This window comes from Zonotrichia leucophrys, unplaced genomic scaffold, assembly GCF_028769735.1.
Source record: "Zonotrichia leucophrys gambelii isolate GWCS_2022_RI unplaced genomic scaffold, RI_Zleu_2.0 Scaffold_626_29408, whole genome shotgun sequence".
NCBI lineage: Eukaryota > Metazoa > Chordata > Aves > Passeriformes > Passerellidae > Zonotrichia > Zonotrichia leucophrys.
In genome coordinates this window covers 18,029-29,408 of record NW_026992831.1, presented here as the reverse complement: position 1 = coordinate 29,408, position 11,380 = coordinate 18,029, and the positions used below count along the sequence as shown (strand labels likewise).

The 11,380-nt window shown below is 52.8% G+C and overlaps 1 protein-coding gene across 1 annotated transcript; it reads left to right on the top strand.

Moving 5' to 3' along the window:
- Positions 1-86: 86 nt before the first annotated feature.
- On the top strand, positions 87-11,380 carry LOC135441885 (SH3 domain-binding protein 5-like; the record flags this gene model as incomplete). The annotated part of the gene is made up of 4 exons (XM_064701442.1): positions 87-149; positions 4,999-5,127; positions 8,855-9,016; positions 11,168-11,380. Coding segments are annotated over 4 exons (567 nt in total), but the record flags the coding sequence as incomplete, so codon positions are not given.

Genomic DNA, 11,380 nt, shown 5'->3' with positions numbered 1-11,380 from the left:
ATTTTTGGGATCCCCCAAATGTTGGGAATTTTTTTGGGATTCTTTTCCCAATTTTTGGGTTTTTCACCCCAAATTTTCCTCTGCAGGAGGAGCTGGAGCACCTGAACGAGGCCAACGCTGAGATCAACCGGGGAGAGCTGGAGCTGGACGTGAGTGCCGGGAAAAACCAGTAACAACCAGTAACAACCAGTAACAACCAGTTTGGCCCAGTTTATCCCAGTTTGGGCCCAGTTTGTCCCAGTCCCAAACTGGTTTTCCTAGTCCAAACCAGTTTGGTCCCAGTTGGTCCCAGTTGGTCCCAGTCCCCATTTCCCAGTCCCAAACTGGTTTTCCCAATCCCAAACCCATCCCAAACCAGTCCAAACCAGTCCAAACCAGTAACAACCAGTTTGGGCCCAGTTGGTCCCAATTTGGTCCCAGTTTGGTCCCAGTTTATCCCAGTTTGGGCCCAGTTTATCCCAGTTTGTCCCAGTTGGTCCCAGTTTGGTCCCAGTTTGTCCCAGTTGGTCCCAGTTGGTCCCAGTTTGGTCCCAGTTTGGTCCCAGCTGGTCCCAGTTTGTCCCAGTTTGTCCCAGTTGGTCCCAGTTGGTCCCAGTTGGTCCCAGTTTGGTCCCAGTTTATCCCAGTTTGTCCCAGTTTGGTCCCAGTTGGTCCCAGTTGGTCCCAGTCCCCATCTCCCAGTCCCAAACCAGTCCCAAACTGGTTTTCAGTCCCCGTTTCCCAGTCCCAAACCAGTCCAAACCAGTAACAACCAGTCAAAACCAGTAAAACCAGTTTGGTCCCAGTTGGTCCCAGTTGGTCCCAGTCCCCATTTCCCAGTCCCAAACTGGTTTTCCCAATCCCAAACCCATCCCAAACCAGTCCAAACCAGTAACAACCAGTTTGGTCCCAGTTGGTCCCAGTTTGGTCCCAGTTTGGTCCCAGTTGGTCCCAGTTTGGTCCCAGTTTATCCCAGTTTGTCCCAGTTGGTCCCAATTTGGGCCCAGTTTATCCCAGTTTGGTCCCAGTTGGTCCCAGTTTGTCCCAGTTTGTCCCAGTTGGTCCCAGTTTGGTCCCAGTTTATCCCAGTTTGTCCCAGTTTGTCCCAGTTGGTCCCAGTTGGTCCCAGTCCCCATTTCCCAGTCCCAAACTGGTTTTCCCAGTCCAAACCAGTCCCAACCAGTTTGGGCCCAGTTGGTCCCAGTTGGTCCCGGTCCCCATTTCCCAGTCCCAAACTGGTTTTCCCAGTCCAAACCAGTCCAAACCAGTTTGGTCCCAGTTGGTCCCAGTCCCCATCTCCCAGTCCCAAACCCGTCCCAAACTGGTTCCCAATCCCAAACCCATCCCAAACCAGTCTAAACCAGTTCAAACCAGTCCAAACCAGTCCCAACCAGTTTGGTCCCAGTTGGTCCCAGTTGGTCCCAGTCCCCATTTCCCAGTCCAAACCAGTCCAAACCAGTAAAACCAGTTTGGTCCCAGTTGGTCCCAGTTGGTCCCAGTCCCCATCTCCCAATCCCAAACCAGTCCAAACCAGTAACAACCAGTTTGGTCCCAGTTGGTCCCAGTCCCCATTTCCCAGTCCCAAACCAGTCCAAACCAGTTTGGTCCCAGTCCCAAACTGGTTTTCCCAGTCCAAACCAGTAACAACCAGTCCAAACCAGTAACAACCAGTTTGGTCCCAGTTGGTCCCAGTCCCCATTTCCCAGTCCAAACCAGTCCAAACCAGTCCCAAACTGGTTTCTGCAGTTCAAACCCGTCCCAAACTGGTTTTCCCAGTCCAAACCAGTAACAACCAGTCCAAACCAGTAACAACCAGTTTGGTCCCAGTTGGTCCCAGTCCCCATTTCCCAGTCCCAAACTGGTTTTCCCAGTCCAAACCAGTCCAAACCAGTTTGGCCCAGTTGGTCCCAGTCCCCATTTCCCAATCCCAAACTGGTTTTCAGTCCCTATTTCCCAGTTCCAGACTGGTTTTCCCAGTCCAAACCAGTCCCAAACTGGTTCCCAGTCCATCCCAGTATAACCCAGTCCATCCCAGTCCCATCCCAGTATAACCCAGTCCAAACCAGTCCCAAACTGATTTCCCAGTCCCATCCCAGTCTAACCCAGTATAACCGAGTCCATCCCAGTATAACCCAGTCCATCCCAGTATATCCAGTATAACCCAGTCCCATCCCAGTCCATCCCAGTATAAACCAGTCCATCCCAGTCCAAACCAGTCCCAAACTGGTTCCCAGTCCCATCCCAGTCCAAACCAGTCCCAAACCAGTCTCAAACTGGTTCCTAGTTCAAACCAATCCCAAACTGGTTTTCCCAATCCCAGACTGGTTTTCAGTCCCCATTTCCCAGTCCCAAACTGGTTTTCCCATACCAAACCAGTCCCAAACTGTTTCCCAGTCCCATCCCAGTATAAACCAGTCCATCCCAGTCCATCCCAGTCCAAACCAGTCCATCCCAGTCCATCCCAGTCCATCCCAGTATATCCCAGTATAACCCAGTTTGTCCCGGTTTCAGGCCGCGCGCTCGCAGTACTGCCGGGCGCTGTCGGAGTCCGCGCGCCGGCAATCCATCCCAGTATAACCCAGTCCAAACCAGTCCCAAACTGGTTCCCAGTCCATCCCAGTATAACCCAGTCCATCCCAGTCCAAACCAGTCCATCCCAGTCCAAACCAGTCCATCCCAGTCCATCCCAGTCCAAACCAGTCCATCCCAGTCTAACCCAGTCCAAACCAGTCCCAAACTGGTTCCCAGTCCATCCCAGTCCAAACCAGTCCATCCCAGTATAACCCAGTCCATCCCAGTCCAAACCATTCCCAAACTGGTTCCCAGTCCATCGGAGTCCATCCCAGTCCCATCCCAGTCCAAACCAATGCGAAACCCATCCCAAACTGGTTCCCAGTCCCATCCCAGTCCATCCCAGTATATCCCAGTTTGACCCGGTGTGTTGCAGGCCGCTCGCTCGCGGTACCGCCGGGCGCTGTCGGAGTCCGCGCGGTGGCAATGCATCCCAGTATAAACCAGTCCAAACCAGTCCCAAACTGGTTCCCAGTCCATCCCAGTCCATCCCAGTATAACCCAGTCCATCCCAGTATAACCCAGTCCATCCCAGTATAACCCAGTATAACCCAGTCCATCCCAGTCCCATCCCAGTATAACCCAGTCCAACCCCAGTCCATCCCAGTATAACCCAGTCCATCCCAGTCCATCCCAGTATAACCCAGTCCATCCCAGTCCATCCCAGTATATCCCAGTCCATCCTGTCCATCCCAGTCCATCCCAGTATATCCCAGTATAACCCAGTCCCTCCCAGTCCCATCCCAGTCCCATCCCAGTCCATCCCAGTCCATCCCAGTCCATCCCAGTATAACCCAGTAGTCCCATCCCAGTCCATCCCAGTCCATCCCAGTATAACCCAGTCCCATCCCAGTCCATCCCAGTCCATCCCAGTATAACCCAGTCCATCCCAATATAACCCAATCGCATCCCAGTACAAACCAGTCCAAACCAATCCGAAACCCACCCCAAACTGGTTCCCAGTCCCATCCCAGTCCAAACCAGTCCCAAACTGGTTCCCAGTTCAAACCAATCCCAAACTGGTTTTCCCAATCCCAGACTGGTTTTCAGTCCCCATTTCCCAGTCCCAAACTGGTTTTCCTCATCCAAACCAGTCCCAAACTGATTTCCCAGTCCATCCCAGTATAACCCAGTCCATCCCAGTATATCCCAGTATAACCCAGTCCATCCCAGTCCATCCCAGTATAACCCAGTCCATCCCAGTATAACCCACTCCATCCCACTCCAAACCATTCCCAAACTGGTTTCCAGTCCCATGCCAGTATAACCCAGTCCATCCCAGTCCATCCCAGTATAAACCAGTCCAAACCACTCCAGACCAGTCCCAAACTGGTTTCCAGTCCAAACCAGTCCCATCCCAGTACAAACCAGTCCAAACCACTCCAAACCCATCCCAAACTGGTTCTCAGTCCATCCCAGTTCAAACCAGTCTAAACCCATCCCAAACTGGTTTTTCCAGTCCAAACCAATGCGAAACCCATCCCAAACTGGTTCCCAGTCCATCCCAGTATAACCCAGTCCATCCCAGTCCAAACCAGTCCCAAACTGGTTCCCAGTCCATCCCAGTCCATCCCAGTCCAACCCAGTCCATCCCAGTATAACCCAGTCCAAACCAGTCCCAAACTGATTTCCCAGTCCCATCCCAGTCCATCCCAGTCCATCCCAGTATAACCCAGTCCATCCCAGTCCAAACCAGTCCCAAACTGGTTCCCAGTCCATCCCAGTCCATCCCAGTCCATCCCAGTATAACCCAGTCCATCCCAATATAACCCAATCCCATCCCAGTCCAAACCAGTCCAAACCAATCTGAAACCCATCCCAAACTGGTTCCCAGTCCCATCCCAGTATAACCCAGTCCCATCCCAAACCAGTCCATCCCACTCCAGACCATTCCCAAACTGGTTTCCAGTCCATCCCAGTCCAAACCAGTCCCAAACTGGTTTTGCCAGTCCAAACCAGTCCCAAACTGCTCTCCCAGTCCATCCCAGTATAAACCAGTCCAAACCAATCCATCCCAGTCCCTCCCAGTCCAAACCAATCCAAAACCCATCCCAAACTGGTTCCCAGTCCCAAACCAGTATAAACCAGTCCAAACCAGTTCAAACCAGTCCGTCCCGGTTTCAGGCCGCGCGCTCGCGGTACCGCCGGGCGCTGTCGGAGTCGGCGCGGTGGCAATGCATCCCAGTCCAAACCAGTCCAAACCAGTCCAAACCAGTCCCAAACTGGTTCCCAGTCCATCCCAGTCCAAACCAGTCCCAAACTGGTTCCCAGTCCATCCCAGTCCATCCCAGTCCAAACCAGTCCAAACCAGTCCCAAACTGGTTCCCAGTCCATCCCAGTCCATCCCACTCCAAACCAGTCCCAAACTGGTTCCCAGTCCCATCCCAGTATAAACCAGTCCATCCCAGTCCATCCCAGTATAACCCAGTATAACCCGGTGTGTTGCAGGCCGCTCGCTCGCGGTACCGCCGGGCGCTGTCGGAGTCCGCGCGGCGCCTGAACGCCCAGGGCTCCCAGCTGGGCACCTGCATCGAGCGGGCACGGCCCTACTACGAGGCCCGGAGGAGGGCAAAGGAGGTGAGGACGGGGGGAAAAACCGGGAAATTGGGGAAAATGGGGAAAATCCGTTGAAAAATGAGGGAAAAATGGGGAAAATCGGTGAAAAAATGGGGAAAATCGGCCAAAAAATGGGGAAAAAAACCCCAAAAATTGCAGGAAAATCGGCCAAAAAATGGGGGAAAATGGAGAAAAAACCTCCAAAAAATGAAGGAAAAATGGGGAAAAAATGGAGGAAAAAATGGGGTAAAAATGGGGAAAAATGGAGGAAAAAATGGAGAAAATCCATTAAAAATGGAGAAAAAATGAGGAAAATCGGCCAAAAAGTGGGGCAAAAATGGAGAATAAACCCCAAAAATTGCAGGAAAATTCGGGGAAAAAAATTGAAAAAAAGTGGAGAAAAAATGGGGAGAAAATGTAGAAAGAATGGGGGGAAAAATGGAGAAAATTGGGAAAAAAATGGAGAAAATACATTAAAAATGGAGAAGAAATGGGGGAAAATTGGGAAAAAATTGGGGAAAAAATGGGAAAAAAATAAATAAAAAATGGAGAAAATCGGTCAAAAAATGGGTGAAAAATGGAGAAAAAGCCTCCAAAAAATGGGAATTTTGCATCTACTACGAGGCCCGGAGGAGGGCAAAGGAAGTGAGGATGGGGTGAAAAACAGGGAAATTGGGAAAAAGGGAAAAAAAATGGGGAAAATAAAAAAAAAAAATGGGGAAAATCGGTGAAAAAATGGGGGAAAAATGGGGAAAATTGGGGGAAAATGGGGGGAAAATGAAGAAAAAAACCCCCAAAAATGGAGGAAAAAATGGAGGAAAAAATGGGGAAAATCGGTGAAAAAATGGAGGAAAAATGGGGGAAAAACGGCCAAAAAACTGGGGGAAAAATTGGGATTTTGGTTCCAAACCCTGTCCCACCATCCCAAACTCCATCCCACCTTCTCCAGACCCCATCCCACCTTCTCCAGACCTTCTCCATCCCATCCCAAACCCCATCCCACCTTCTCCAAACCTTCTCCACCATCTCCAAACCCCTTTCCACGTGTTGCAAACTCCATCCCACCCTCTCCAAACTCCATCCCACCTTCTCCAAACCATCCCAAACCTTCTCCAAACCCCATCCCACCTTCTCTAAACCTTCTCCAAACCCCATCCCACCTTCTCCAAACCATCCCAGACCTTCTCCAAACCATCCCAAACCTTCTCCAAACTCCATCCCACCTTCTCCATCCATTACAAACCTTCTCCAACCCCAGTCCCACCTTCTCCAAACCATCACCAACCCCATCCCACCTTCTCCAAACCCCATCCCACCTTCTCCAAACCTTCTCCATCCATCCCAAACCCCATCCCACCTTCTCCAAACTCCATCCCACCTTCTCCAAACCTTCTCCATCCATCCCAAGCCTTCTCCAAACCCCATCCCACCTTCTCCAAAGCCCATCCCACCACCACACCCACCCCTAGAAGGTCCCAAATCCCGGATTTGGTTGTCCCAGGCTCAGCAGGAGACGCAGCGGGCGGCGCTGCGCTACGATTGTGCTGTTCCACCATCCCAAACCTTCTCCAGACCTTCTCCATCCATCCCAAACTCCATCCCAACATCTCCAAACCTTCTCCAAACCCCATCCCACCAATCCCAAACCTTCTCCAACCATCCCAAACCCCATCCCACCATCTCCAACCATCCCAAACCTTCTCCATCCATCCCACCATCTCTAAACCCCATCCCACCTTCTCCAAACCCCATCCCACCTTCTCCAAACCATCCCAAACCTTCTCCAAACCCCATCCCACCATCTCCAACCATCTCAAACCTTCTCCAAACCATCCCACCATCCCAAACCTTCTCCAACCATCTCTGAACCCCATCCCACCATCTCCAAACCATTCCAAACCTTCTCCAAACCATCCCAAACCTTCTCCAGACCCCATCCCACCTTCTCCAAACCATCCCACCATCTCCAGTCCCCGTCCCACCATCTCCAAACTCCATCCCACCTTCTCCAGACCTTCTCCAAATCTCATCCCACCTTCTCCAGACCCCATCCCACCATCTCCAAGGCCCATCCCACCCCTAGAAGGTCCCAAATCCCGGATTTGGTTGTGGCAGGCGCAGCAGGAGACGCAGCGGGCGGCGCTGCGCTACGAGCGTGCGGTTCCACCATCCCAAACCTCCAACCATTCCAAACCCCATCCCATCATCTCCAAACCATCCCAAACCTTCTCCAAACCTTGTCCAACCCTTCCCAAACCTTCTCCAATTCCATTCCCACCATCCCAAACCTTCTCCAACCCATCCCAAACCCCGTCCCACCTTCTCCAGACCTTCTCCAGCCATCCCAAACTTCATCCCACCTTCTCCAAACCCCATCCCACCAATCCCAAACCTTCTCCAAACCATCCCAAACCTTCTCCAAAGCCCATCCCACCTTCTCCAGACCTTCTCCAACCATCCCAAACTCCATCCCACCTTCTCCAAACTCCATCCCACCATCTCCAAATCATCCCAAACCTTCTCCAAACCATCACCAACCCCATCCCACCTTCTCCAAACCCCATCCCACCTTCTCCAAACTCCATGCCACCTTCTCCAAACCTTCTCCATTCATCCCAAACCCCATCCCATCATCTCCAAAGCATCCCAAATCTTCTCCAGACCTCATCCCACCTTCTCCAAACCCCATCCCACCATCTCCAAACCCCATCCCACCAATCCCAAACCTTCTCCACCATCTCCAAACCCCTTTTACCTCTTGCAAACCCCATCCCACCTTCTCCAAACTCCATGCCACCTTCTCCAAACTCTATCCCACCTTCTCCAAACCTTCTCCAAACTCCACCCCACCATCTCCAAATCCCATCCCACCTGGAGAAGATCCCTAAATTCCTGGATGTCCACCGTTGGCAGGCGCAGCAGGAGACGCAGCGGGCGGCGCTGCGCTACGAGCGCGCGGTTCCACCATCCCAAACCTTCTCCATCCCATCCCACCTTCTCCAACCCATCCCAAACCTTCTCCAAACCATCACCAGCCCCATCCCACCTTCTCCAACCCATCCCAAACCTTCTCCAATTCCATTCCCACCATCCCAAATCTTCTCCAACCCATCCCAAACCCCATCCTACCTTCTCCATCCATCCCAAACCTTCTCCAAACCATCACCAGCCCCATCCCACCTTCTCCAAACCTTCTCCAAATCCCATCCCACCTTCTCCATCCCATCCCAAACCTTCTCCAATTCCATTCCCACCATCCCAAACCTTCTCCAACCATCCCAAACTCCATCCCACCTTCTCCAAACCCCATCCCACCAATCCCAAACCTTCTCCAACCATTCCAAACCCCATCCCGCCTTCTCCAAACTCCATCCCACCTTCTCCAAACCATCCCAAACCTTCTCCAAACCCCATCCCACCTTCTCCAAACCCCATCCCACCTTCTCCAAACCATCCCAAACCTTCTCCAAACCCCATCCCACCTTCTCCAAACCCCATCCCACCTTCTCCATCCATCCCAAACCTTCTCCAAACCCCATCCCACCTTCTCCAAAGCCCATCCCACCATCTCCAAACTCCATGCCACCTTCTCCAAACCTTCTCCATCCATCCCAAACCCCATCCCACCTTCTCCAAACTCTATCCCAACTTTTCCAAATCTTCTCCAAACCATCCCAAACCTTCTCCAAACCCCATCCCACCTGGAGAAGATCCCAAAATTCCTGGATGTCCACCTGGATGTTGGCAGGCGCAGCAGGAGACGCAGCGGGCGGCGCTGCGCTACGAGCGCGCTGTGGGCATGCACAACGCCGCGCGCGAGATGGTCTTCGTGGCCGAGCAGGGCATGGGCACCGGCAAGAACCGCCTGGACCCCACCTGGCAGGAGATGCTGAACCACGCCACCAGGAAGGTGGGAACGGGGCGGGGGAGGTGGTGGGATGGGGGTTGGAGAAGGTTTGGGATGGTTTGGAGAAGGTTTGGGATGGGTGGGACAGGGTTTGGAGAAGGTGGGATGGGGTTTGGAGATGGTGGGATGGGGTTTGGAGAAGGTTTAGGATGGTTGGAGAAGGTGGGATGGGATCTGAAGAAGGTGGGATGGATGGAGAAGCTTTGGAGAGGGTGGGATGGGGTTTGGAGAAGGTGGGATGGGGTTTGGGATGGGTTGGAGAAGGTTTGGGATGGGTGGGATGGGGTTTGGAGAAGGTGGGATGGGGTTTGGGATGGGTTGGAGAAGGTGGGATGGGGTTTGGAATGCTTGGAGAAGCTTTGGAGAAGGTGGGATGGGAATTGGAGAAGGTGGGATGGAGTTTGGAATGGTTGGAGAAGGTTTGGGATGGTGGGATGGTTTGGAGATGGTTTGGGATGGTTTGGAGAAGGTGGGAAGGGGTTTGGAGATGGTGGGATGGGGTTTGGAGATGGTGGGATGAGTTTTCCAGAGGGTTTGAGATAGTTGGAGAAGGTGGGATGGGGTTTCGAGAAGGTTTAGGATGGTTGGAGAAGGCGGGATGGGATCTGAAGAAGGTGGGATGGAGTTTTGGATGGGTTGGAGAAGGTTTGGGATGGGTGGGACAGGGTTTGGAGAAGGTGGCATGGGGTTTGGAGAAGGTTTGGGATGGTTGGAGAAGGTTTGGGATGGTTTGGAGAAGGTTTGGAATGGGTTAGAGAAGGTTTGGGATGGTTTGGAGAAGGTGGGATGGGGTTTGGAGAAGGTGGGATGGGGTTTGGGATGGTTGGAGAAGGTTTGGAGGAGGTGGGATGGGGGTTGGAGAAGGTTTGGGATGGTTTGGAGGAGGTGGGATGGGGTTTGGAATGGTTGGGGAAGGTTTGGAGAAGGTGGGATGGAGTTTGGAGAAGGTTTGGGGTGGTTGGAGAAGGTGGGATGGGGTTGGGAGAAGGTTTGGGATGGTTTGGAGATGGTGGGATGGGGTTTGGAGATGGTGGGACGAGTTTTCAAGAGGGTTTGGGATGGTTGGAGAACGTTTGGAGAAGGTGGGATGGGGTTTGGAGAAGGTTTGGGATGGTTTGGAGATGGTGGGATGAGGTTTGGAATGGGTTGGAGAAGCTTTGGAGGAGGAATGATGGGGTTTGGAGAAGGTTTGGAATGGGTTGGAGAAGGTTTGGAGAAGGTGGGATGGGCTTTGGAGAAGGTGGGATGGAGTTTGGAATGGTTGGAGAAGGTTTGGAGAAGGTGGGATGGGGTTTGGAAGAGGAAGGATGGGGTTTGGAGAAGGTTTGGAATGGTTGGGAGAAGGTGGGATGGAGTTTGGAGATGGTGGGACGAGGTTTTGAGAAGGGTTGGGATGGTTGGAGAACATCTGGAGAAGGTGGGATGGGGTTTGGGATGGGTTGGAGAAGGTTTGGAGAAGGTGGGATGGGAATTGGAGAAGGTTTGAGATGGTTGGAGATGGTGGAACAAGGTTTGGAGAAGGTGGGATGGGATCTGAAGAAGGTGGGATGGGCTTTGGAGAAGGTTTGGGATGGTTTGGAGATGGTGGGATGGGGTTTGGGATGGTTGGAGAAGATGGAACAAGGTTTGGAGATGGTGGGATGGGCTTTGGAGAAGGTTTGAGATGGTTGGAGAAGGTGGGATGGGGTTTGGAGAAGGTGGGATGGAGTTTGGAGAAGGTGGGATGGAGTTTTGGAGTGGTTGGAGAAGGTTTGGGATGGGTGGGACAGGGTTTGGAGAAGGTGGGACGGGGTTTGGAGAAGGTTTGGAATGGGTTGGTGAAGGTTTGAGAGGGTTTGGAGAAGGTGGGATGGAGTTTGGAGAAGGTGGGATGGGGTTTGGATGGGTTGCAGAAGGTTTGGGATGGGTGGGATGGGCTTTGGAGAAGATCCCGGATGGTCGGAGCAGACCTGGAACAGAACTTTCCGGAATCGCGGTGAACGATTTCGGACTTTTGACCCATTTTGGATCCATTCATTGTCGTTTTTTCCCCGTTTTTCGCCCGATTTTCGCCGTTTTTTCACCATTTTTCCCCCAATTTTCGCGGGGTTTTTTCGGGAATCCTCCCCCAATTCCCCTTCCCGACGGAAATCCCGGGATTCCCTCCCTTTCCAGGTGAACGAGGCGGAGCAGGAGCGGCTGTGGAGCGAGCGCGAGCACCAGCGCGTGACGCGGCTCTGCCAGGAGGCCGAGGCCGAGGTGCAGCGGCTGCAGAAGAGCCTGAGGCGCGACATCGCCCGCAGCCGGCCCTACTTCGAGCTCAAAGCACAGTTTAACCTGCGCCTCGAGGTACTGGGATATACTGGGATATACTGGGAGGGTCACTGA